Source organism: Haematobia irritans, chromosome 2 (genome assembly GCF_050003625.1).
Source record: "Haematobia irritans isolate KBUSLIRL chromosome 2, ASM5000362v1, whole genome shotgun sequence".
Taxonomy (NCBI): Eukaryota; Metazoa; Arthropoda; class Insecta; order Diptera; family Muscidae; genus Haematobia; species Haematobia irritans.
The window spans coordinates 225282655-225305907 of NC_134398.1; the positions used below are offsets into that span (position 1 = coordinate 225282655).

The 23253-nt window shown below is 36.4% G+C and overlaps 3 protein-coding genes across 3 annotated transcripts in view; 1 reads left to right on the forward strand and 2 right to left on the reverse strand.

The window, feature by feature from the left end:
- Wnt10 (Wnt oncogene analog 10) overlaps positions 1–23253 on the reverse strand; it is a 104196-nt gene that overhangs the window by 47023 nt on the left and 33920 nt on the right. Inside the window, exons 2-3 of the mRNA XM_075295115.1 lie at positions 6555–6702; positions 6307–6385 (exon numbers count right to left, since the gene is read on the reverse strand). Of these exons, the coding sequence (XP_075151230.1) occupies positions 6307–6385; positions 6555–6702 (227 nt within the window). The remainder of the gene's footprint in view (positions 1–6306; positions 6386–6554; positions 6703–23253) is intronic.
- On the forward strand, positions 11544–12680 carry LOC142227231 (uncharacterized). Its single transcript, XM_075297652.1, has 2 exons — positions 11544–11853; positions 11929–12680. The coding sequence occupies exons 1-2, from the start codon at positions 11773–11775 to the stop codon at positions 12520–12522; spliced, it is 675 nt and encodes a 224-aa protein (XP_075153767.1). The 5' UTR covers positions 11544–11772; the 3' UTR covers positions 12523–12680.
- LOC142227232 (uncharacterized) lies at positions 19525–20710 on the reverse strand. Its single transcript, XM_075297654.1, has 2 exons — positions 20551–20710; positions 19525–20482 (listed from the first exon to the last, which is right to left on the reverse strand). The coding sequence occupies exons 1-2, from the start codon at positions 20602–20604 to the stop codon at positions 19598–19600; spliced, it is 939 nt and encodes a 312-aa protein (XP_075153769.1). The 5' UTR covers positions 20605–20710; the 3' UTR covers positions 19525–19597.

Below are 23253 nucleotides of genomic sequence, written 5' to 3' on the forward strand. Positions count from 1 at the left end.
GAAGGCCCTGGGCAATGGAAAAACAAGTATATACGGCCGTAAGTTCGCCAGACCGAATCTTATGTACCCTCCACCATGGATAGCGTAGAAACTTCTACGATAGAATGTCATCCACAATCGAATTAACTGGGTTGTGGTATCTTAAAACTTCTTAACATCGTTTTCTAAATTGTGAGTTAGTCCATACGTGGTATATATTAGACAAAAAAGGTACGTATAGGTAAGTCTACAAATAATTACGAATCGACATGGACTTTTGCACGGTACGTAGAGAGCCAGAATTGAAATATGGGGGTCGCTTATATGTGGACTCTATACAATTATGAACTTGATATGGACCAATTTTTGTATGATTGTGGATCGATTTATCTGAAGGCTATATATAATTAGAGACCAATATGGACCACTTTTGGCATGGTTGTTAAATATCATATACTGCCACCACGTACCAAATTTCAACTAGATCGGATGAATTTTGCTTTTCCGAAAGGCACCGGGGGTCAAATCTGAGGATCGGTTTATATGGGGGCTATATATAAGTATGGACTGATATGAACCAAATCCTGCATGGTTGTTGGATACCATATACTAACATCACGTACCAAATTTAAACCGAATCGGATGAATTTTGCTTTTCCAAGGGGCTCCGGAGGTCAAATCTGGGGATCGGTTTATATGGGGCTATATATAATTATGGACCGATTTCGACCAATTTTTGCATTGGTATTTGAGGCCATATATTAACACCGCGTACCAAATTTCAACTGAATCAGAGAAATTTTGGTCTTCCAAGGGGTTCAAATCTGGTGATCGGTTTATATGGGGGCTATATATAATTATGGACCGATGTGGACCAATTTTTGCACGATTGTTAGAGACCATATACCAACAACATGTACCAAATTTCAGCCGGATCGGATAAAATTTGCTTCCCTTAGAGGCTCGGCAAGCCAAATCGGGGGATCGGTTTATTTGGGGGCTATATGTAATTATGGACCGATGTGGACCACCATGACTAACACAATGTACAAAATTTCAGAAGGATCGGATGAAATTTGCTTCTCTTAAAGGATCGGCAAGCCAAATTTGGGGGTCCGTTTATATGGGGGCTATACGTAAAAGTGGACCGATATGGCCCATTTGCAAAACCATCCGACCTACATCAATAACAACTACTTGTGCCAAGTTTCAAGTCGATAGCTTGTTTCGTTCGGAAGTTAGCGTGATTTCAACAGACGGACGCACGGACGGACATGTTCAGATCGACTCTGAATTTCACCACGACCCAGAATATATATACTTTATGGGGTCTTAGAGCAATATTTCGATGTGTTACAAACGGAATGACAAAGTTAATATACCCCCATCCTATGGTGGAGGGTATAATAAGGTCGAAGGTATTTAGCCTCTGTCGCAGAGAGCTTTCGGTTCTCACTGAACAGCAGACCTGAGGGGACCGAATCTAACCCATAGCCTCATAAAAATTCAAGTAAATTAAAACATTTATGTCTATATAAAGGGAGGGAGTTATCATTTCAAGGACTTTTCATATGTTTCCTGAAGATTTCAATAACTCGATCCAGCTACATTTATTTAAAAAACGGCAAATCGGGAAGTCCCTCCTTATCCCAATAACAAAAATGGGGCAGAAGAAAATGTGTACCACTAGAAATACACCAGAGACCCTATATTGAATGTGCTCCTTGCTCTACTATAAAATTATCCTATTGATATCATTAAATCGCTTTGGAATTGATTAGTTCTGTCAAGAATGTGTATATTTCCTTAGAACACTATAGGTTAATTTGAGTATACGGTGGTAACCGATTATTATATGCTCACTTAGTGGACTAACCTATAATACTCTACTCCATAGAACTGGTATTGGGTATAAAAAAGTCAGTCAATATATCTGATCATTGAAAACTTCTTCCATAGAGTTTTCGCATTTGAGAAAAATAAGCCACTGTGTTCACCGAGTTTGTCTCGACTATGTTGCATTTTGGTGTGTGGCACTGTCTTGTGTGGGTCCTCTAAGTCTAACAACAAATTTAATTAGACACTTTTGTATGCACGGGTTCATGTTACGATGAGGCATTTGAAGTGTTCACTATGGTGGTGGTGCTGCTGCTGCCTATGATGGCTCACCATCAGCCATCCAGTCAGCCATTCCATCTATGGCCAAGCTATTCAAAACAGCCATCCATAGTAGATAGAGATTTCTTTTGCCAAGTATTCTGCTCGATGGATGTGTGCGGTTGGGAAAACAGAAAATTTCCTCAAGCTGAAATAAACCACAATAATGTTGACAGTTTGTTGTGGTTGTTTTTTACTCACGCTTTTCAGTGCATACTCGAATTCACACATTCACTCACTCACGCACGCATCTATTCACGCACTTAGCCATTCACCTCAAGTATTGAGATGAGTGGAATGTTAAGAAAAAAAAAAAAACAACGCCAAAAACACACAGTGCTATATGCAAACTGTCTGTCTTTTAATTAGTGCGTAGCACAGTGGGGTTAAGAGAGAAAATTATTATACAAACTATTTTTTTTTTCAAAAATACGCTAAGAAGAATTCACCTATAATAAATTTGTAACACTTTAGGGCAAAGAGCTAAACAATTTTTGTACTTAGCAAGAATTAAATGTATGTCATATTTCATGCTTGTAGCTCGGGGATGATTGTAGAATAGTATATTCCCCCTTGTTCCGATATTTGGAAAGACAAATCACAAGAATTTAGTTTTTTGTTTTTATAAAGAAAAGAATTGAGATACTACCGGACTTAAATTCAATTTGTATTTGACCTTCTTATCAAAAAGATATATGTTAACAAAATTTAAATTTGTATATTTTATGGTTAAGAAAATATCGCCAAATGAAAATTTTGCCATTCCGAATATCGGAATATACTTTTCCAAAAAGTACTTTTTCGTATTTTTGAAGCAGTGATCCATTAAAACTTTCCACAGTGAGTTTCCCTTCAGCAAGTAAACTTTTCTTGCGTACACTAAAATCGGAATTATTGGCTCTCGCTCAGACCGATATTCTCCTAGCCATTGTAATATTGACAATCATCCTTAATGGCTTTAAGAGTTTGTAGATATTTTCTGATTAAATTGGGAAAAATTTCGTAATTGATAGTAATAACCTTCCGATATTGAATTTTCACTGGTACTCGCCCTAATCCCTAATCCCTTGATTAAAATAGTTTTCCTCAAGGTCTTCAAAATAGTGGTTTCAACTGTAATTGCATCTTCATTTGAGGTAAAACGCTTGCCAGCAAGGATTTTTTTTAGATTTGGTAACAAGTGAAAGTCACTGGGAGCTAAATCAGGAGAATAAGTCAAGCAACTCGTACTTTAAATAATTCGTTGTTTTTAGCCATTGTTAAAACACTCTTGTGCGCTGGTGGGGTATCTTGATGAAAAAATATTTTTTTGTTTTGTAAGCCAGGACGTTTTTCTCGAATTTGTACATTTAATTGATCCAAAACGTTGCAATAGTACCCTGAATTTATTGTTTTACCCTTTTGCATAACCTTAACAGCCGATTGAATTGTTTTTGCCTTCTTTGGGGCACTTTCTCCAGCTTCAGTCCATTGTTCGGATTGTTCTTTTGTCTCTGGAGTATAGTGGTGGATCCATGTCTCATCAATTTTATTTCGCTTAATACGATCCAAACAAGCTTGAGAAATGTTCATTCTTATGCGTTTTTGATCGACTGTTAACAAATGCGGCACCCATCTTGCAGAAACTACTTTTTTATCTGTAGTTCTTCATGCAAAATTAAATGGACTCGATCATTTGAGATGCCCATGATATTAGCAATTTCACGCACTTTTATTCGTCGATCATTTAATACCATATCATGCACTTTGGCTACAATTTCTGTTGTTGTTGCTGTTTTTGGACGTCCACTATGTTACGTGGTTCATCTTCAATGCTTGTACGACCACGTTTAAATTCAGCAACCCAAGTTTTTACTGTTGCATACGAAGGAGCACTTTCACCTAACACATTCACCATATCAGTATGAATTTCTTGTCCCGATAAACCTTTTTTATGTAAATATTTAATTACAGCAAGCATTTCTAATTTTTCCATTGTAAAAAAAATTGCGGATGCGTCTTTTTTGAACACCTGTTTCTATATGAAGGAGATCGAAATAAAATTTAACATGTGTTCATAACAGAGATGGAAGTTTCCAAAACACTTAACTTTTTTCTGTTTATACCGCGCTTTTTGTGCTTGGCTAAGAAGTTTCCGAACTGCCCTCGTAGCTCCTTCTGGTTAGTATTAGAATATTGTTGTACTATCTAGTACGTTTTTGTACCATACAAAAAAATTACAAAGTGTTAAATTTATTAAACATGTTTTAGCTCCTTCTGCTTGGTTTATACTGTACTATTTAGTACATTTTTGTACCATAAAGAATGAACTCCGAATAACCATAACTTTACTCAAAGAGTACAAAAAATGTGCATTGTGTTAAATTTATCAAACCTGTTCTCCTTCTGCTTGGTATATACTGATTTGTACTATTTAGTACGTTTTTGTACCATTAAGTGAACTTCTAGGCAATTTTTCATTGGCAATTTTTCGTTGTACCTTTTTAGTACCTAAATGGCCAAAATTAGAAATACACTGTTATCAAAATCTCAAATACCTAAAAATTATTGGGATTCGTCCAAAGTATCACCATGTCCGCTTTGCATACAAAGGGTCACGGGTTCAATCCCAGTTTCGATCAAATACCAAAAAAAATTTCAGCTTGTAACCAATTCTGTTTGTCACCAGCACCTCTCAGTAATTCAGTATGTAGGTCAGGTTAGGTATAGTGACAGCCCTATATTATATAATAGACTGAGTGCTGCCCTATTCCATGTTTAGGTCAATGACAAGGGTCTTCCTTTTTATAGCCGAGTTTAAACGGCGTTTCATATTGCAGTGACATTTGAAACCCTGAGAAAAGTCTCCTCCATGAGAGGGGATAATCCACCGCTGACAATTGTTTGGTGTTCGGTCGAAACAGGGACTAAACTCTCGTCCCTTTGTATGCAATGAGGGCATGCTAACCAATTCACCATGTCAAATACCCAGATAAAAATAAAAATATCAAATACCCGTGTCACAAATGGGTAGCAAGCACGGTTGCCACTGTTGGTAGAATTCCACCAAAAATGGTAGATTTTTACTGTTTGGTAGATTGGTAGAATTCTTGAGATTTTGGTAGATTTTTCGTATTATTCCTCTCCAACTAAGAGGTACTTCACAAAATTTCTATAGAAATAAAAATTTGACAAAATTTTCTATAGAATTAAATTTTGACAAAATTTCTATAGAAATAAAATTTTGCAAAATAATATTTATTGTTTGGTAGTTTTTTTAGTAAAATTTTATCTAAATTTTGGTAAGTTAATTTGGGGCTCGAGTGGCAACCGCAGTAGCATGTCCGCCTTGCATACAAAGGGTCATGTGTTCAATCTCAGTTTCGACCAAACACCAGAATGATTTCCAGCTTGTCACCACTTCAGTTTTTTCAGTTTATCACCACCACCTCTCAGTAATGCTGGAAACGTTTGCGAGAGTTCCAAAGCTTCCTTAAGTGGTAGGTCTTCTGTCATCGAGCTAATTATAAAATCGGGCAATATTCATTGATAAGAGAGAAGTGCAACACTTTTGGTATAGCAATGTACTGAATAGTCTAAGTGAGGCTGCCAATATATCTAAGCTAAATTTTTCAGCCCGGCCCAATGTTTTTTTACCCCATTGTGCCTCATCCATTTTGCATTTCCATACAGACACTCCTTACACTTTTAGTCATTCTCTATGGAAAAATTATTATTAGACGTATTCATCCTTCTAGAGTTAGTAGTCTTTTATTAGCTTACTATAGCCATACCACTTTCTAAATTCTCAAGGTAGAGGTATAGGAAAGTAAGATCCCCCCCCCCCCCCCCCTCCAACTCCATGAAGCAATTGAGTCTGGGTAAAGCCTTCATACGCATTAGCAACACCAGCGCGACAACGAGCAGTACTTAAATATCTCAAATGGCCGTTAAGCTATATCTATTTCTAGTGGCAACTGGGATACGAAGATGACAACCATGGGTTATGGGTGGCCTGAATAGCAAAATCTAGAGTATCTTAAGATGCGTAAATGATGCGACAACAGCCAATGATGTATGCGTAAAAAATGTAAAGTTCCTAGAGATTTTTTTGTTGTGCAAAATCTTGAGGGTAACGCGCTACTATTATGCCATGGCGGTGTTCAATGGTACTTAGAGTTTGCTACTTACCTTTCTTTAAGAGATTGGATGCATGGGGATTCCGACTTTTGGTGTTGAGTGATGAACAATTCCACCTATGCCATTGAAACTGAAATAGAATGGAATGACGCATAGAACGAGAGAAAGAAAGATACCAAAAGAAAGCAGCAAATGGTATGTGTTTAATTGTTCATTTTCCATTTGATATAAGGATGTGTCTGGAGCTCTCTAAATGGAGCGTTGGGGTGGGTAGGTTGGTTTGGATAGTCTTGCCTTACCTGGGTTTGACATTCTTTTATGGCCAGGTCGAGACCTTCTAAGGCAGCCGTGGTTACGTCGCTGGCTTTGTAACAAAGTTCCAATTGATCTTTGGTTAGGCCGGGTACTGAACGACATGTGGCCCGGCCATCGGGTAAACAATGAAGCCTGAAATTGAAAAAAATAGAAAATTTTAAAATATTTTATATTTACCGAGTTGCCGATATGTAATACAACAAAGTAAAGCTTTATATATATTTTTTTAAATTCTATTATTTAAAAGTGAACAATCCCCCATGTTCCGAAATTTAGAATCGCAAATCGCAAAATATTCGTTTGACGATATCTTTATAATCCTAAAACATAAAAACGTAAAATTTGGCATGATAACTCTGTTTAATAAGATGTTTAAGTGCCTGTGTATCTCGAATTTTTATACCCTTCACCACTACTGTGGTACAGGGTATAATAAGTTTGTGCATTTGTATGTAACGCCAAGAAGAAAAAGTCTGAGACCCATAGTTTAGTATACCAATCGTCTTAGAATTAAATTTTGAGTCGATTTAGGGATGTCCGTCTGTCTGTCTGTCTGTCTGTTGATGTATTTTTGTGTGCAAAGTACAGCTCGCAGTTTTAGCCCGATTGTCCTAAAATTTGGTATAGGGTCCTGTTTTGGCTCAAAGACGATCCCTATTGATTTTGGAAAAAATCGGTTCAGATTTAGATATAGCTGCCATATATATTTTTCAACGATCTGGTCATAATTGGCGTGTATATCAACCGATCTTCCTCAAATTCCATATATCCGAATATTTTATGAGTCTCGAAAAACTTGCAAAATACCAGCCAAATCGGTTCAGATTTAGATATAGCTCCCATATATAGCTTTCGCCCGATTTAAACTCATTTGCCCACAGAGGCCAATTTTGTGCTCCGATTTAGTTGAAATTTTGCATAGGGAGTAGAATTAGCATTGTAACTATGCGTGTCAAATTTGGTTGAAATCGGTTCAGATTTGGATATATCTCCCATATATAGCTTTCGCCCGATTTACACTCATATGACCACAGAGGCCAATTTTTAAGTCCGATTTAGTTGAAATTTTGCACAGGGAGTAGAATTAGCATTGTTGCTATGCGTGCCAAATTTGGTTGAAATCGGTTCAGATTTAGATATAGCTCCCATATATATGTTTTTCTGATTTCGACAAAAATTGTAAAAATACCAACATTTTCCTTGTAAAATCGCCACTGCGAAAAGTTGTAAAAATGACTCTAATTTTCCCAAACTTCTAATACATATATATCTAGCGATAAATCATAAATAAACTTTTGCGAAGTTTCCCTAAAATTTGCTTCAGATTTAAATGCTTCCCATATTTCTTTTACTAACATTGTGTTCCACCCTAGTGCATTAGTCGACTTAAATTTTGAGTCTATAGATTTTGTAGAAGTCTATCATATTCTGTCCAGATCGAGTGATATTTAAATGTATGTATTTGGGACAAACCTTTATATATAACCCCGAACACATTTGACGGATGTGATATGGTATCGAAAATTTAGTTCTACAAAGTGGTGCAGGGTATAATATAGTCGGCCCCGCCCGACTTTAGACTTTCCTTACTTGTTTGTTATAAGAAAAATAATTTCTTGCAATTTGCTTTTCCAAATATCGGAACATGGGGGAACGGGATTTGTTCGAATTGACTACCTTTAGTACAAAGAAATCATGACATGTTGTACGAAAGTGGCCCCATTGTTGGTCCATTCTCGCTAACGCGCTGTCTTTAGATGATCGACACTAGAGGTCGACCGAACAAAAAAATTTGGTGTTTTGAAGCCGATGGATGCTTCGGTCGAACTCTAATCGACACTTTGGTATCCGGCCATTGTTAGCCATTCATGGTTGACGCATGCTGAGTGTGGCCGAAATCTTTGTCTGTCCATGCCTTCAATACTATCTTTAGAATAAAGGGTGGTTAAAATTTCAAGGGCCGATGTTGATTTTGAATAAAACACAAACTATTTAGGAAATTATTGTAATTTTATTTTATTATGATATATTGGTATTACTCAATTATGTATGGAACGAAATATCGGCCAAATGGGCGCCGCGACCTCGGTGGCACACCTTCATCCGATGGTCCAAATTTTCGATGACGCTGAGGCATAATGGAGGTTCTATGCCGTTAATGTGCCGAATTATCTCATCCTTTAGCTCTTGAATTGTTGCTGGCTTATCGACGTACACTTTTTCTTTCAAATAACCCCAAAGAAAAAAGTCCAACGGTGTCAAATCACATGATCTTGGCGGCCAATTGACATCGCCATTACGTGAGATAACATGGCCATTGAATTTGTTGCGCAAAAGAACCATTGTTTCGTTAGCTGTGTGGCAAGTGGCACCGTCCTGCTGAAACCACATATCGTCCACATCCATATCTTCCAATTCGGGCCATAAAAAGTTCGTTATCATCTCACGATAGCGAACACCATTCACAGTAACTGCCTGACCGTCCTCATTTTGGAAAAAATACGGCCCGATGATGCCGCCAGCCCATAAACCGCACCAAACAGTCACTCTTTGTCGGTGCATTGGTTTTTCGACAATCACTCTTGGATTCTCATTCGCCCAAATGCGGCAATTCTGTTTATTGACGAATCCACTGAGGTGAACATGTTCCTCATCACTGAAGATGATTTTCTTCGAAAATTGATCATCCACTACTGTTGCCATTTCTTGGAACCATTCTGCCCATTCACGACGTCCATGGTTCAAATTGAGTAAGTCTGAAATAGAGAAATGTCAAATAAAATTCGGAAAAAAACGTGGCGTTTAGATGTGGTTCACATTCAACATCGGCCCTTACAATTTAACCACCCGATAATATTCGTCATTTATTTTGACCCCACAGTCGGTCTGCGGGCGAAATGTTTGTCTCTCCAGGGCTTTACATTATTTTCTCGATATTGTTTGGCGTTTATTTGGACCCCGCAGTCGATCTGCGGATGAAATATTTGTCTTCCAAAGCCTTCAATACTGTATTTAGGATATTTATTTATTTATTTATATTTCCCGATAACATTCGGCATTTATTTGACCTCACGGTCTATGAATACGACCGAGGAGTGACCATCGGCCGTTACGACGGCCCACACCATTACCATCAGCGGCGCTTGAGTTATCGAGTTAATTTTCCTTGTTCGGAGAAATCGAAATTATGTAATTTTTGGTAAAGTGATAAAATCTTGCCTTCACTGGTTTTTACTGGGTTTTTGGGCGTGATGCAAAACTCTCAGCAATGGTGAGAAAAACAAAAGATTTACTCACATGTAAATCTTTGCGGGCTGTAACGAAGTGGCTATTCCAGCCAAATGAATTCTGTCATGAACTGTCACTGGATTAAATCTGTCTGCTGTCAGACGAACGGTTTAAAAATTAGAACAACGTGAAATTGGTTACAATACATATCACCCACTCTGTATATTTATTCGATGAATTGCACAACAGATTATCTGACAATAAAATAAACTGTCACTGTTTATTTTATTGTCAGCCAAGCAGTAGAGATCAACTTGAAGTTGGTTGCAATATATATCAGCCACCCTGCATATGTCTTCTATGGATTGCATAAAAAATTATCTGACTTTAATGGTAGTTATATAAGCTATGTTTTCTCTTTATACTTTGCTTAAATCTAATTGTCCATTATCCATGCAAAAACACATCTAATGTTCTCAGTGAATTTGATACGAAAACACATCTTTACATATGCCTCCCCTCCATTTGTGGCCAAAGCAATTCATTCAGTGAAATGCGATCGGTTCTCAAGGGAAGATTGGCTTTAGATGTCCCCTCAATTTCCTAGAATAGCCACACCATTCATGAATCTCGACACTAGCTGTCATTGTCTTTGTTGATTTGCGGACAGAAATGTAGAATTAATTCTAATATGAGTTGATTATTAAAGGCCTCAGAGATTACTGTAAGCCACGTCTTCGTGAGTGGACTCGTCTTGCCCCATGTTGTGAAATGAAAATCATGAAAACAAGAGCAGGTCTCAAAACGAAAATGTAATAGAAACTATGGCAAAGCTGCTAACGAAAATGATGACACTTCGATATGCTGTTTGTGGGTATTTTGCGAATTGGTATACCCTACAATGTATCTCTTTTTCTTTGGGATTGTATACCAAGTCAAATAAAATTCAAATTTAATGAATTGAATTGAATTGAATTCTGTTGAATTGAATAAAGCTTAGATTTTAAACTTCGGGGATCATTATAGTTGTAACGATATAAGGTGCGATACACAAACATTTGTTTATTTTCAAGTCAACAATAGTTGGTTGTGATTTCTCCAGCCAAAAGCAATCACACTATACTTTTTTGGATGATGTTCTTTTAGCTAATAGGGCCTAGCGCATTGATGTAAATAAAAACAATTTTTAATTACATGTTTCCCAACGTTATGATGAAAACTATTCATTGCTTTTATTTAACAACTACACCAGAGAATGGATATTTACTAATTTTTGGTAATAAAAATAATTTTAAACTATAAAGCGAGATCTTTTTAATTTGCTTGTCACAAGCGAGATTTTATTATATATTCTATAAAAACAAGGAATTTTCTTATATTCATATGTCTGAAATGTTTTCTTATAAATAACAATTTCTTATAAGAAAAAAGTTGTGTTTTTTTTCTCACATTCTCACATTCTCACATTCTTATATCCGTTATCTCTTGTCTAGAGATAATTGCATTTTGAACCCATAGAGAGCCTTTTCTCTATGCTCTCCACAATTTTTCTGTAGGGTGTTGCCATATTCTCATAATCTCTCTATTTGTCATACGATCTCATTGTTTGTCGTTTATTTTGCGGTCAAGCTCTATACATGGACAAACAATGCTTCTCACACACATATATGAAATGTTTTGCTCAAAAATAATTAAACACAACTGATAATTCAAAGTAAATGACAATGAAATTTCATTGTCGAAAGAGATTAGAACGTATGAAATTGGGAATAAAACTGTAGCGGGTAGTGGTGGATATGAGAGCAACGCCATCATCAACATCATCATCATCGCCGGTGGAACTCTGTTTGAACTGTTTGTGTAGCTGAAAAACGAAAACAAAATCAAATCTCATACTAAGATTAGAAATTTCCATTTGCCAAGATACGATAGACGACAAAAACAGTGCAATAGTAACGATTAGAGCGATTGAACATGGATTACGCCAACAAGCGATCGTGGTGGTCAGTAGTACTGATTTTGGTTGTAATAACCACAACAACCAGACAACATCAAGTAAGTTCTATTGACATCTGGATCGATAGATCGATATATAGGAAATTATCAAGTCTTTTTTCTATGTTGCCATAGGCAGGGGCAGCCAGCCTCAACAATGGTCGCGATGACCTAATCAATAATGAAGAAGATGCTCGTCGCATTATCGGTCAATTTTATAATTATGTTGATGTCATAACCGGTCTCAAGCTGGATAATATGCTGAAATTGACACAAAGTTTTGTACAACAATTACTCGATTCCATACCCGTCAATGATCATGGCAATACGGCCCAAATGTTGAAGGACTATATACAAAAGTCGGATAATCTACGTCATCATGATGGCACCGTGGAGGAGAAAGAGGCTTTACTTATGGAATTACAACAATTGATAGCCACTATTAAATCGGGTTTGGCCAAAGAGGAAAAAGAGGATATCATATTGCGTCGTGGCCTTTTGGGCATGTTTGAATTACTTGCTCGCCTTTCCATCGAGGAGCGTAAATTCAATGATAAATTGTCCAAGGCGGCAGTTTTGTTGCGTGCCCGCATGAGCGAAGAAATTTTGGATAGTCATCGAGAACTTTTCGATTTGCTGCAAGGTATACAAGAGACACAGGATATTGTAGTAAGAGAGAGGCTATTTGGTCGTTTCAAAGAGATTCGCTATTATCATACATCACAGTGATCGCAGTGTAAGAGAATATTTCACATTTCAAGATGTTTGCTCTATGCTTAGACAAATGAAAACAATTAAGTGAAATTATGTTTAAAGAGTTCCAAGCTTAGTTAAGTGGCGATGAATATTATTAATACTAACTACTATTATGAAAGTGCAACATAAAATCCCACGTCTTTTAATTTATATTTGAGGATATTACTATGGTAGACAAAAAATAGTGAAATATTTTTAAAATTATTTATTTATTTTGGAAAATCTAATTTGTCCTCCTGAAAAAACCACGAAGAATCAATGTGATATGTGACTATAGATAATAGAGATTCAAAAACCAAGGGTTGCAAGTCCTCCTCCGACTTTTATAATACTTTGATATGGTACTCATACCAACGTAAAAAAACAAATTTACGACGAATGGATTTGAACTTCATATGAATGAATACATTGCAAGATTTTATATACCTATTTTTTCGTATCCTGCATGACATTTAGTGGACATGGAATAGTTGAAATAATTGGAACATCGGGCGAATGTGTTCCGAGAAAAAGGTTTCTGGGATTCATAAGATGTGACCAATTAAAAAACGAAAAAAATTAATATATTGGTAAACTAGATTATTTCCACGAAGTGTCAGATAGGTTAGGTATCACCATTGTGGTACCGCAAGTTGTCCACTTCTCTCTTATCAATGAGTGCTGTTCGATTCTATTTTCAGCTCAATGACAGGGAGTTTTCACTTGGAGAAGCTTTGACATGCTCAAATATGTCACCACACATAAAAAAAAAAATTTGATTCAATCACGAAATTAATTGATCCAATTAATTTTTTGATTGAAATGTCTTCAATCACCGAAACGATAGTATCAATTAAAAATTTTATTGATACTATTAATTTTTGTGATTGATGTTTGTTTCAATTAAAAAATTTGTTGAATCAATTAAATTTCTAATTGAATATTTTTTGAAAACTCAAATAAAATTTTAATTGGAAAGATTTTCGTGAAATTTTTTTCTTGTCATATTACATACAATAAACATTTTCTGATTCAATCACGAAATTAATTGGTCCAATTAATTTGTTAATTGAAATGTTTTCAATCACAAAAATGATAGTATCAATTAAAAAATTAATTGGAAGTCAATTAAAAAAATAATTGATTGAATATTTTTTAAAACTCAATTAAGACATTAATTGGAAACATTTTTTGAGAAGGGTTAATCTACCGTTGAAAAACTCGGTCGAAATTAGAATTGATCCCATGACCCTTTGTAAATATGCAAGGCAGGCGGGCTAACCATTATAACACTGGGGCTTCCTAAACAACTGGTATGATCAAGGCATTTCGTTCGATTATTTCTTAAAAAATATGTGCCACGATCTTTAGACACATTTTTACAATGTGACAGAATAAAATTTAAAAAAAGTAGATGACATAAAAAGAGGAACTCTGAGTATGTGATTGGACCAATGCTCGCAACTGGATATTGTCAAAATTTCAGCACTCGTATTTATCTTTTAATCGGGATAATTCGAGCAACAGCAACATTGGTCGGTAACCAGATTCTGTTTTTGGAGATTAGATCCAGCAGCGAAGTCAAATGTCTGATGCGGTTCTATATATGCTAGCACTATTCCTTCAATGGCTATTATTGAAATTTGTTTAACAAACGAATTAATATCTAACCTTAAGTTTAGGACTTACATTTTACACAACTTTAATACAAAGTTCTTTAAATTAAGAAAGTTTAATTAAAAAACGTACACAATTTTTTTTAAGATTACCGTCATTAAATTTGACGTACAAATCTTTTAAAGTTGCGATCCTTAGATAAATGCCTATGGTATGATTCTTAGCTAATGCAAATTTTCCTTAAGTTAAATGAAAAAAAATGGTGATTTAACGAACTAATGATCGGTTACCATCTTTGATGCAACATATGTTAAGTTTTACTGTGATATTAAAGGATAGGTTACAGTGGCATCCCGATTTCGTTTCAGGCTCCCTTAGACTATTCAGTATATTGTGATATTAGTTTATGTTAATTATTTTTGTAATTATTAAATATGTTTTTATGTCGTGCTGTATTAGTAGCGTATTAAAGGACGTATTTTTTTGCAAATGTCATTGACAATAAATTGAATATCCAACAAGTATATACGGTCGTAAGTTCGGCCAGGCCGAATCTTATGTACCCTCCACCATGGATTGCGTAGAAACTTCTACGAAAGACTGTTATCCACAATCGAATTACTTGGGTAGTAGTATCTTAAAACTTCTTAACATCGTTTTCTAAATTGTGAGTTAGTCCATACGTGGTATATATTAGACAAAAAAGTTATGTATAGGTAAGTCTACAAATAATTACGAATCGATATGGACTTTTGCACGGTACGTAGAGAGCCAGAGTTGAAATATGGGGGTCGCTTATATGGGGGCTATATAAAATTATGAACTTGATATGGACCAAATTTTTGTGTGATTAGGGATCGATTTGTCTGAGGGCTATATATAACTATAGACCGATATGGACCTAGTTAGACATGGTTGTTAACGGCCATATACTAGCACAATGTACCAAATTTCAATTGACTCGGATGAAATTCGCTCCTCCAAGAGGCTCCAAAACCAAATCTCGGGATCGGTTTATATGGGGGCTATATATGATTATGGACTGATATGGACCACTTTTGGCATGATTGTTAAATATCATATACTACCACCACGTACCAAATTTTAACCAGATCGGATGAATTTTGCTTTTCCAAAAGGCACCAGAGGTCAAATCTGGGGATCGGTTTATATGGGGGCTATATATAATTATGGACTGATATGAACCAATTCCTGTATGGTTGTTGAATACCATATACTAACATCACGTACCAAATTTCAACCGAATCGCAAGGGGCTCCGGAGGCCAAATCTGGGGATCAGTTTATATGGGGGCTATATATAATTATGGACCGATTTCGACCAATTTTTGCATTGGTGTTTGAGGCCATATATTAACACCACGTACCAAATTTCAACTGAATCAGTTGAATTTTGGTCTTCCAAGAGGCTCCGGAGGCCAAATCTGGGGATCAGTTTATATGGGGGCTATATATAATTATGGACCGATGTGGACCACTTTTTGCGTAGTTGTTAGAGACCATATACTTACACTATTACCATATTTCAGCCGGATCAGATGAAATTTGCTTCTCTTAGAGGCTTTGCAAGCCAAATCGGGGGATCGGTTTATATGGGAGCTATATGTAATTATGGGCCGATGTGGATCAATTTTTGCATGGTCATTAGAGTCCATATACTAACACCATGTAGCAAATTTCAACTGAATCAGATGAATTTTGGTCTTCCAAGAGGCTCCGGAGATCAGATCTGGTGATCGGTTTATATGGGGGCTATATATAATTATGGACCGATGTGGACCAATTTTTGCATGGTCATTAGAGACCATATACTTACATAATATACAAAATTTCAGCCGGATCGGATGAAATTTGCTTTTCTTAGAGTCTCCGCAAGCCAAATTGGGGGATCGGTTTATATGGGGGCTATACGTAAAAGTGGACCGATATGGCCCATTTGCAATAGCATCCGACCTACATCAATAACAACTACTTGTGCCAAGTTTCAAGTCGATAGCTTGTTTCGTTCGGAAGTTATCCTGATTTCAACAGACGGACGGACATGCTCAGATCGACTCAGAATTTCACCACGACCCATTATATATATATATATATATATATATATATATATATATATATATATATATATATATATATATATATATATATATATATATATATATATATATATATATATATATATATATATATATATATATATATATATATATAGTTTGTGGGGTCTTAGAGCAATATTTCGATGTGTTACAAACGGAATGACAAAGTTAATATACCCCCATCCTATGGTGGAGGGTGTAATAAAAAGAATAATCCCTGCTGAGGCTGGAAATAATCCCAATTGGAAGAAAACAATGGGATAATTCAATATTTGTTGTATTCCCATTCAAATATGACCTTGAAAGCTCAGAAAAAATATAAATACCCGGTCTAACAAAGAAAAACACATGTTTTTGTCAAAATTCGTTTTTATTATTCAACATAGCGATACAACGATTATAACGGCCTTCCAATTTTTTGATACCATTTTGGTAGTACTCCTTCGGTTTTGCCTCAAAATAGGCCTCCGTTTCGGCGATCATCTCTTCATTGCAGCCAAATTTTTTCCCTGCGAGCATCCTTTTGAGGTCTGAGAACAAGAAAAAGTCGCTGGGGGCCAGATCTGGAGAATACGGTGGGTGGGGAAGCAATTCGAAGCCCAATTCATGAATTTTTGCCATCGTTCTCAATGATTTGAGGCACGGTGCGTTGTCTTGGTGGAACAACACTTTTTTCTCCTTCATATGGGGTAATTTTGCCGCGATTTCGACCTTCAAACGCTCCAATAACGCCATATAATAGTCACTCTTGATGGTTTTTCCCTTCTCAAGATAATCGATAAAAATTATTCCATGCGCATCCCAAAAAATAGAGGTCATTACTTTGCCAGCGGACTTTTGAGCCTTTCCACGCTTCGGAGACGGTTCACCGGTCGCTGTCCACACAGCCGACTGTCGATTGGACTCAGGAGTGTAGTGATGGAGCCATGGTTCATCCATTGTTACATATCGACGGAAAAACTCGGGTGTATTACGTTTTACGTTTTTGGTCAAATGTGAGCTCGCGCGGCACCCATTTTGCACAGAGCTTCCGCATATCCAAATATTGATGAATGATATGACCAACACGTTCCTTTGATATCTTTAAGGCCTCTGCTATCTCGATCAACTTCATTTTACGGTCATTCAAAATCATTTTGTGGATTTTTTTTTAATGTTTTCGTCGGTAATCACCTCTTTCGGGCGTCCACTGCGTTCACCGTCCTCCGTGCTCATTTCACCACGCTTGAATTTTGTATACCAATCAATTATTGTTGATTTCCCTGAAGACAGAGTCCGGAAACTTATTATCAAGCCAAGTTTTTGCTTCCGCCGTATTTTTTCCCTTCCGAAAACAGTATTTTATCAAAACACGAAATTCCTTTTTTTTTCCATTTTTTTTCACAATAACAAAAGTTGCTTCACAAAAGACGCTCCATCTCACAAACTAATTGACTTACAGACGTCAAATTTTGACACGAATCATTTGAAGGTTGGTACTATTTAATACTAGCGACGCTATCTATGTGTCAGACCGGGGACTTATCAGCCAACCTGTTATGCAAATAGTTAATAATCAGAAAAAGGTCGATAAACTAAATAATCTTTAAATTAACTGACATATTTAGTCTTTAGAAATTTCTTGAGAATTTTGCATCTTTAATCTAGGTAAGGTTAGGTTATGTGGCAGCCCGATGTATCAGGCTCACTTAGACTATTCAGTCCATTGTGATACCACAGTGGTGAACTTCTCTCTTATCACTGAGTGCTGCCCGATTCCATGTTAAGCTCAATGACAAGGGACCTCCTTTTTATAGCCGAGTCCGAACGGCGTTCCACATTCCAGTGAAACCACTTAGAGAAGCTTTGAATCCCTCAGAAATGTCACCAGCATTACTGAGGTGGGATAATCCACCGCTGAAAAACTTTTTGGTGTTCGGTCGTAGCAGGAATCGAACCCACGACCTTCTGTATGCAAGGTGGGCATGCTAACCGTTGCACCACGGTGGCTTCCATCTTTATCTAAAGTTGTTCTTGAAATTCTAAGAATATTGTTTACTGTGAAGTTTCTTTATAATCATGATTTTTTGTTAATAGACCGCAAAAAGGTAATAAAAGTTTAATGAAATATGTATTCAATATAAATTTTGTAGAACCTAGATTTAAGGCTTCCTAGTTTAAATGCATAAATGACATTTATTGGCTCAAAAGTGGCATGGAAATTTACCACTAAAGGGTGATACGGTCAAAATTTGGTCAATATAAACGTATTTTTTTCACTTTTGCATTTAAAAAACCTGAACACCCCTCATTTTGAAGCTGTGTGTGTGTAGAATGTTGCTCCTATTTTGATTTTGGAATTCACTCTTCAGTTGTCAAAATGCCGTCCAAGCAAGAAGAGCAAATCGCGATGGAGGCTGTACACGACGATGCTGACGAAGTTTGACTGTGTGGTAATGGACGACGAAACCTACGTCAAAGCCGACTACAAGCAGCTTCCGGGACAGGAGTTTTATACGGCAAAAGGAAGGGGAAAGGTAGCAGATATTTTCAAGCACATAAAACTGTCAAAGTTCGCAAAGAAATATCTGGTTTGGCAAGCCATCTGTACCTGTGGCTTGTAAAGCAGTATTTTCATAGCTTTCGGGACTGTCAACCAAGAAATTTACGTGAAAGAGTGTTTGAATAAACGTCTGCTGCCTTTCCTGAAGAAACACGGTTGTTCCGTACTGTTTTGGCCGGATTTGGCATCTTGCCATTACGGAAAAAAGGCCATGGAGTGGTACGCCGCCAACAACGTGCAGGTGGTTCCCAAGGGCAAGAGCCCTCCTAACACGCCAGAGCTCCGCCCAATTGAGAAATACTGGGCTATTGTCAAGCGGAACCTAAAGACCAAAAAAAAAAACTGCTTAGGACGAGCAGCAGTTCAAGGCAAACTGGCTTTCTGCGGCGAAGAAGGTGGACAAGGTGGCTGTACAAAATCTGATGGCAGGTGCCTAGCGTGAGGCCCGACAATTCGGATTTGGAAAAGCGAAAGCCTAACTGAATACTTTTCCTGAATTTTATACTAATTGAACTTGAAAAAGAAATTTAATTTGATTTTTTAAATAAACGATTTCACCGATTTACACGCGTTTTCCCTTGACCAAATTTTGACCGTATCACCCTTTACATTGGCGCATCAGTGACACAAGTGATGGTACATTATAATTGTGAAGGAAACTATTTTTCTGCGTGATTTACCATTCAAAAACTAGAGTCGCATTTATAAAACATTCCTGGTATTCCTATTTATTTACAATATTGCAGTTTATTTGTACTTTTATTAGAAAACACAGCAAAACAAAGAACAGAAATCTATTGCATATACAAATCCATAAATGTTATGTGTTTTCGATTTGTGGCAACCTTCACCAAATCCAAAAGTATGGCCAATTTTATTTGTACAAGATTCACACGTTTGATATCATCGAAGACTTCATTGAAATACTGATGTTTCACATGATCCTCCTCATCCGAAACGTAGGTAATAAATTTCATATGCATTTCGTCCGAAGCTTCATCAAGCCATATTATGGTATCATCCTTGTTCTTCAAGAACATCTCAACCCAATCCTCTGGCAAATAGGTTTGCAAATTTTTCGTCAATTTACTCTTGAGGAAGTTTAATTTCTTCAGCATTATACTGTAGTAGAATTCTTCATTTGCAATATTATCTTCAGCATCTTCTTCGAGTGTGAGAAATCTCTGGGCATGTTCAGCGTAATTTTTCAATTTATCTCGAGGATAATCGGAATCTTGTGATTCCTGTAGAACTTGACTGACAAATGTATACACGGTTCTCAATAAATGATTGAGAATTGAATTCATTTGATGTACGGCATAGATTTCTAGGGGAACAGACTGTGTAGCTTTCGGGGTGATGGTGGGAATTGTTGTAGTAAGTTCTGGAACATCATTTGTCGTGGTTTCATCTATCGTTTCGGTAATTGCAGAGGTTGTTTCCAAATTCAAAACTTCTGTAGATGCTTCCAAAATTGCGTTTGCTATACTACGTCCAATATCCTTCTCATCTGCAGAGAAAATCTCTTTATCTTGGGTGGGTAAATTCACTTGTTCTTCCTTTGGTACAATTTCTTTCCCTTCCATAGGGAAACTCTCTTTCTCATTTTCGGGCATTGTTTGAATTTCTTCTTTGGGAACTGTCTCATTTTCCTCTGTAGCCATGGATCCCCAGGTCAACTGTAATAATTTGGATTATTTTGAATATTTAAGTCATTTCCATTTGAATTTATTTCACATTTTCTTACTCCCAGTATACAAAAGTAGATGAGTAATTTTTGTCGTCTTGCCATTTTCATCATCAGTGTGTATTGTTTTCGCACTTGGAAATTCTAAACTAAAATAATTTTTAGCGAGAGCTTTTTTTGAACGTTTCACTTATTGCCAGAATATTACGAGGCCATCTTATCAGTGGGTTTTTGTTTTGTGATTAGTTCCTTTGGGGTGGTATTCTAAGGTTGTTTGGGGTTATTCGCAATTATCAAATGCTGGGAATCTTGGGTTTTTTAACACTGGTCTGCAGTATGGGAGAAAGAAATTCACTATGGGAAAAGTTTTCATAAATAACGGTGAAATTTATTGGTGGATTTCACAAGGGTTATGAGAGGACATAAATACTATGAGTCCGAAGATTTTCAAAATTTTTACAGCAATTATGTTCTAGTTTTTCGGGTAACTGTGATACCACAGGCGGTGTACTTGTGTTACATTTTGTATAATTCCTAGTAAATTCTAGTCAATACCCAACCAAATTCTACCATATCATATTGTATATCGTATCAGAATGAAGCCGACCCATTTGTGCCGGAGGCGACTGATCCACAATTGTCTACACCGGAGGCGGATAAACGGCTGAATTGATGGAAATATGCCTACTCGGAGTTGGTCAATTATCCATTATAAAAAGTAATGAATGAGATTACATGTGAGATTAATTGTTCAACCAATCTGCAAATTAAATTTACGGTTTATTCATGTCTGTTGTGCTTGATATTTGTCAAATTATAGAAATTGGATGGACACCCATAGAAAAAATTGTAGTGTCAAACGGAAAACAGGCAATGTTTATCTGACTACGATAAAATTATACACCAGCTTTCTGATTGTTGTCTATCGTGACTCGAACCTGGATTGTCTGCTAAATACACGTTAACAGCACTGTGCACAACCGATGAAGTTGCCATAAGATCGTCTAACGAATATTTTAAGACTCATGACCAAAGAAAAACAAAAGTCTATTAAAAAAGTGTGAAAGTGGAATTTTTTAAAATTTTTAACTACAAATTTATTTCGAACAATACATTTTTTAATCAAACTAAAACCGCAAAGTCAGTTAAGAAATTTTTTGAAAATAGTTAAGTTTTTAATGAAAAATTTCATTGAGTTTTGCAATCAACATCCATTAAATTTTGAATGGAATATTTTAAAAAATTAATTAAAATTTGCTAATAATATCAATTATCTTTCTAGTGAAGTATTTTTTAACGTCCAATTAAAACAGTGATTGATACTATAATTTTCGTGATTGAAGACATTTCAATTAAAAAACAAGTATATACGGCCGTAAGTTCGGCAAGGCCGAAGCTTATGTACCCTCCACCATGGATTGCGTAGAAACTTCTACTGAAGACTGTCATCCACAATCGATTTACTTGGGTTGCGGTAACTTTTGCCGATCTTAAAACTTCCTAATACCGTAATATATACTACGTAGTCCATACGTGGTATATATTAAACTTAAAATGGCCGATTAAATACGTATATAATTACGTTTGACAAAATTTTCTATAGAAATAAAATTTTGACAAAATAAAATTTTGACAACATTTTCTATAGAAGTAAAATTTGGACAAAATTTTCTATAGACATAACATTTTGACAAAATTTTCTATAGAAATAAAATTTTTACTAAATTGTCAAACGATTTAAAATTTTGACAACATTCTCTATGGAATTAAAATTTTGACAACATTTTCTATAGGAATAAAATTTCGACAAATTTTGCTAGATTATTTTTGCTCGAGTGGCAAGCATGATTATGAACCGATATGGTTATTAGCGGCCATATATTAACACAACGTTGCAAATTTAAACCGGATCGGATGAATTTTGCTCGTCCAAGTGGCTCCGGAGTTCAAATCTGGGGATCGGTTTATATAGGGGCTATATATAATTATGGACTGATATGAACAAATCTGGGGATCGGTTTATATGGGGGCTATATATAATTATGGACCGATATGGACCAATTTTTGCATGGTTGTTAGAGACCATATATTAACACCATGTACCAAATTTTAGCCGGATCGGATGAAATTTGCTTCTCTTAGAGCAATCGCAAGCCAAATTTGGGGGTCCGTTTATATGGGGGCTATACGTAAAAGTGGACCGATATGGACCAATTGTTGCATGGTTGTTAGAGACCATATACTAACACCATGTACAAAATTTCAGCCGGATCGGATGAAATTTGCTTCTTTTAGAGCAATCGCAAGCCAAATTTGGGGGTCCGTTTATATGGGGGCTATACGTAAAAGTGGACCGATATGGACCAATTGTTGCATGGTTGTTAGAGACCATATACTAACACCATGTACAAAATTTCAGCCGGATCGGATGAAATTTGCTTCTTTTAGAGCAATCGCAAGCCAAATTTGGGGGTCCGTTTATATGGGGGCTATACGTAAAAGTGGACCGATATGGACCAATTGTTGCATGATTGTTAGAGACCATATACTAACACCATGTACAAAATTTCAGCCGGATCGGATGAAATTTGCTTCTTTTAGAGCAATCGCAAGCCAAATTTGGGGGTCCGTTTATATGGGGGCTATACGTAAAAGTGGACCGATATGGACCAATTGTTGCATGGTTGTTAGAGACCATATACTAACACCATGTACAAAATTTCAGCCGGATCGGATGAAATTTGCTTCTTTTAGAGCAATCGC

Excerpts from the sequence above, each read along its gene's own strand:
- LOC142227231 (XM_075297652.1), top strand. The coding sequence starts at position 11,773 with ATGGATTACGCCAACAAGCGATCGTGGTGGTCAGTAGTACTGATTTTG. Across the intron at positions 11,854-11,928 it reads CAACAACCAGACAACATCAA|GCAGGGGCAGCCAGCCTCAA; the intron begins GTAAGTTCTATT and ends ATGTTGCCATAG.
- LOC142227232 (XM_075297654.1), bottom strand. The coding sequence starts at position 20,604 with ATGATGAAAATGGCAAGACGACAAAAATTACTCATCTACTTTTGTATA. Across the intron at positions 20,483-20,550 it reads TCTACTTTTGTATACTGGGA|TTGACCTGGGGATCCATGGC; the intron begins GTAAGAAAATGT and ends AAATTATTACAG.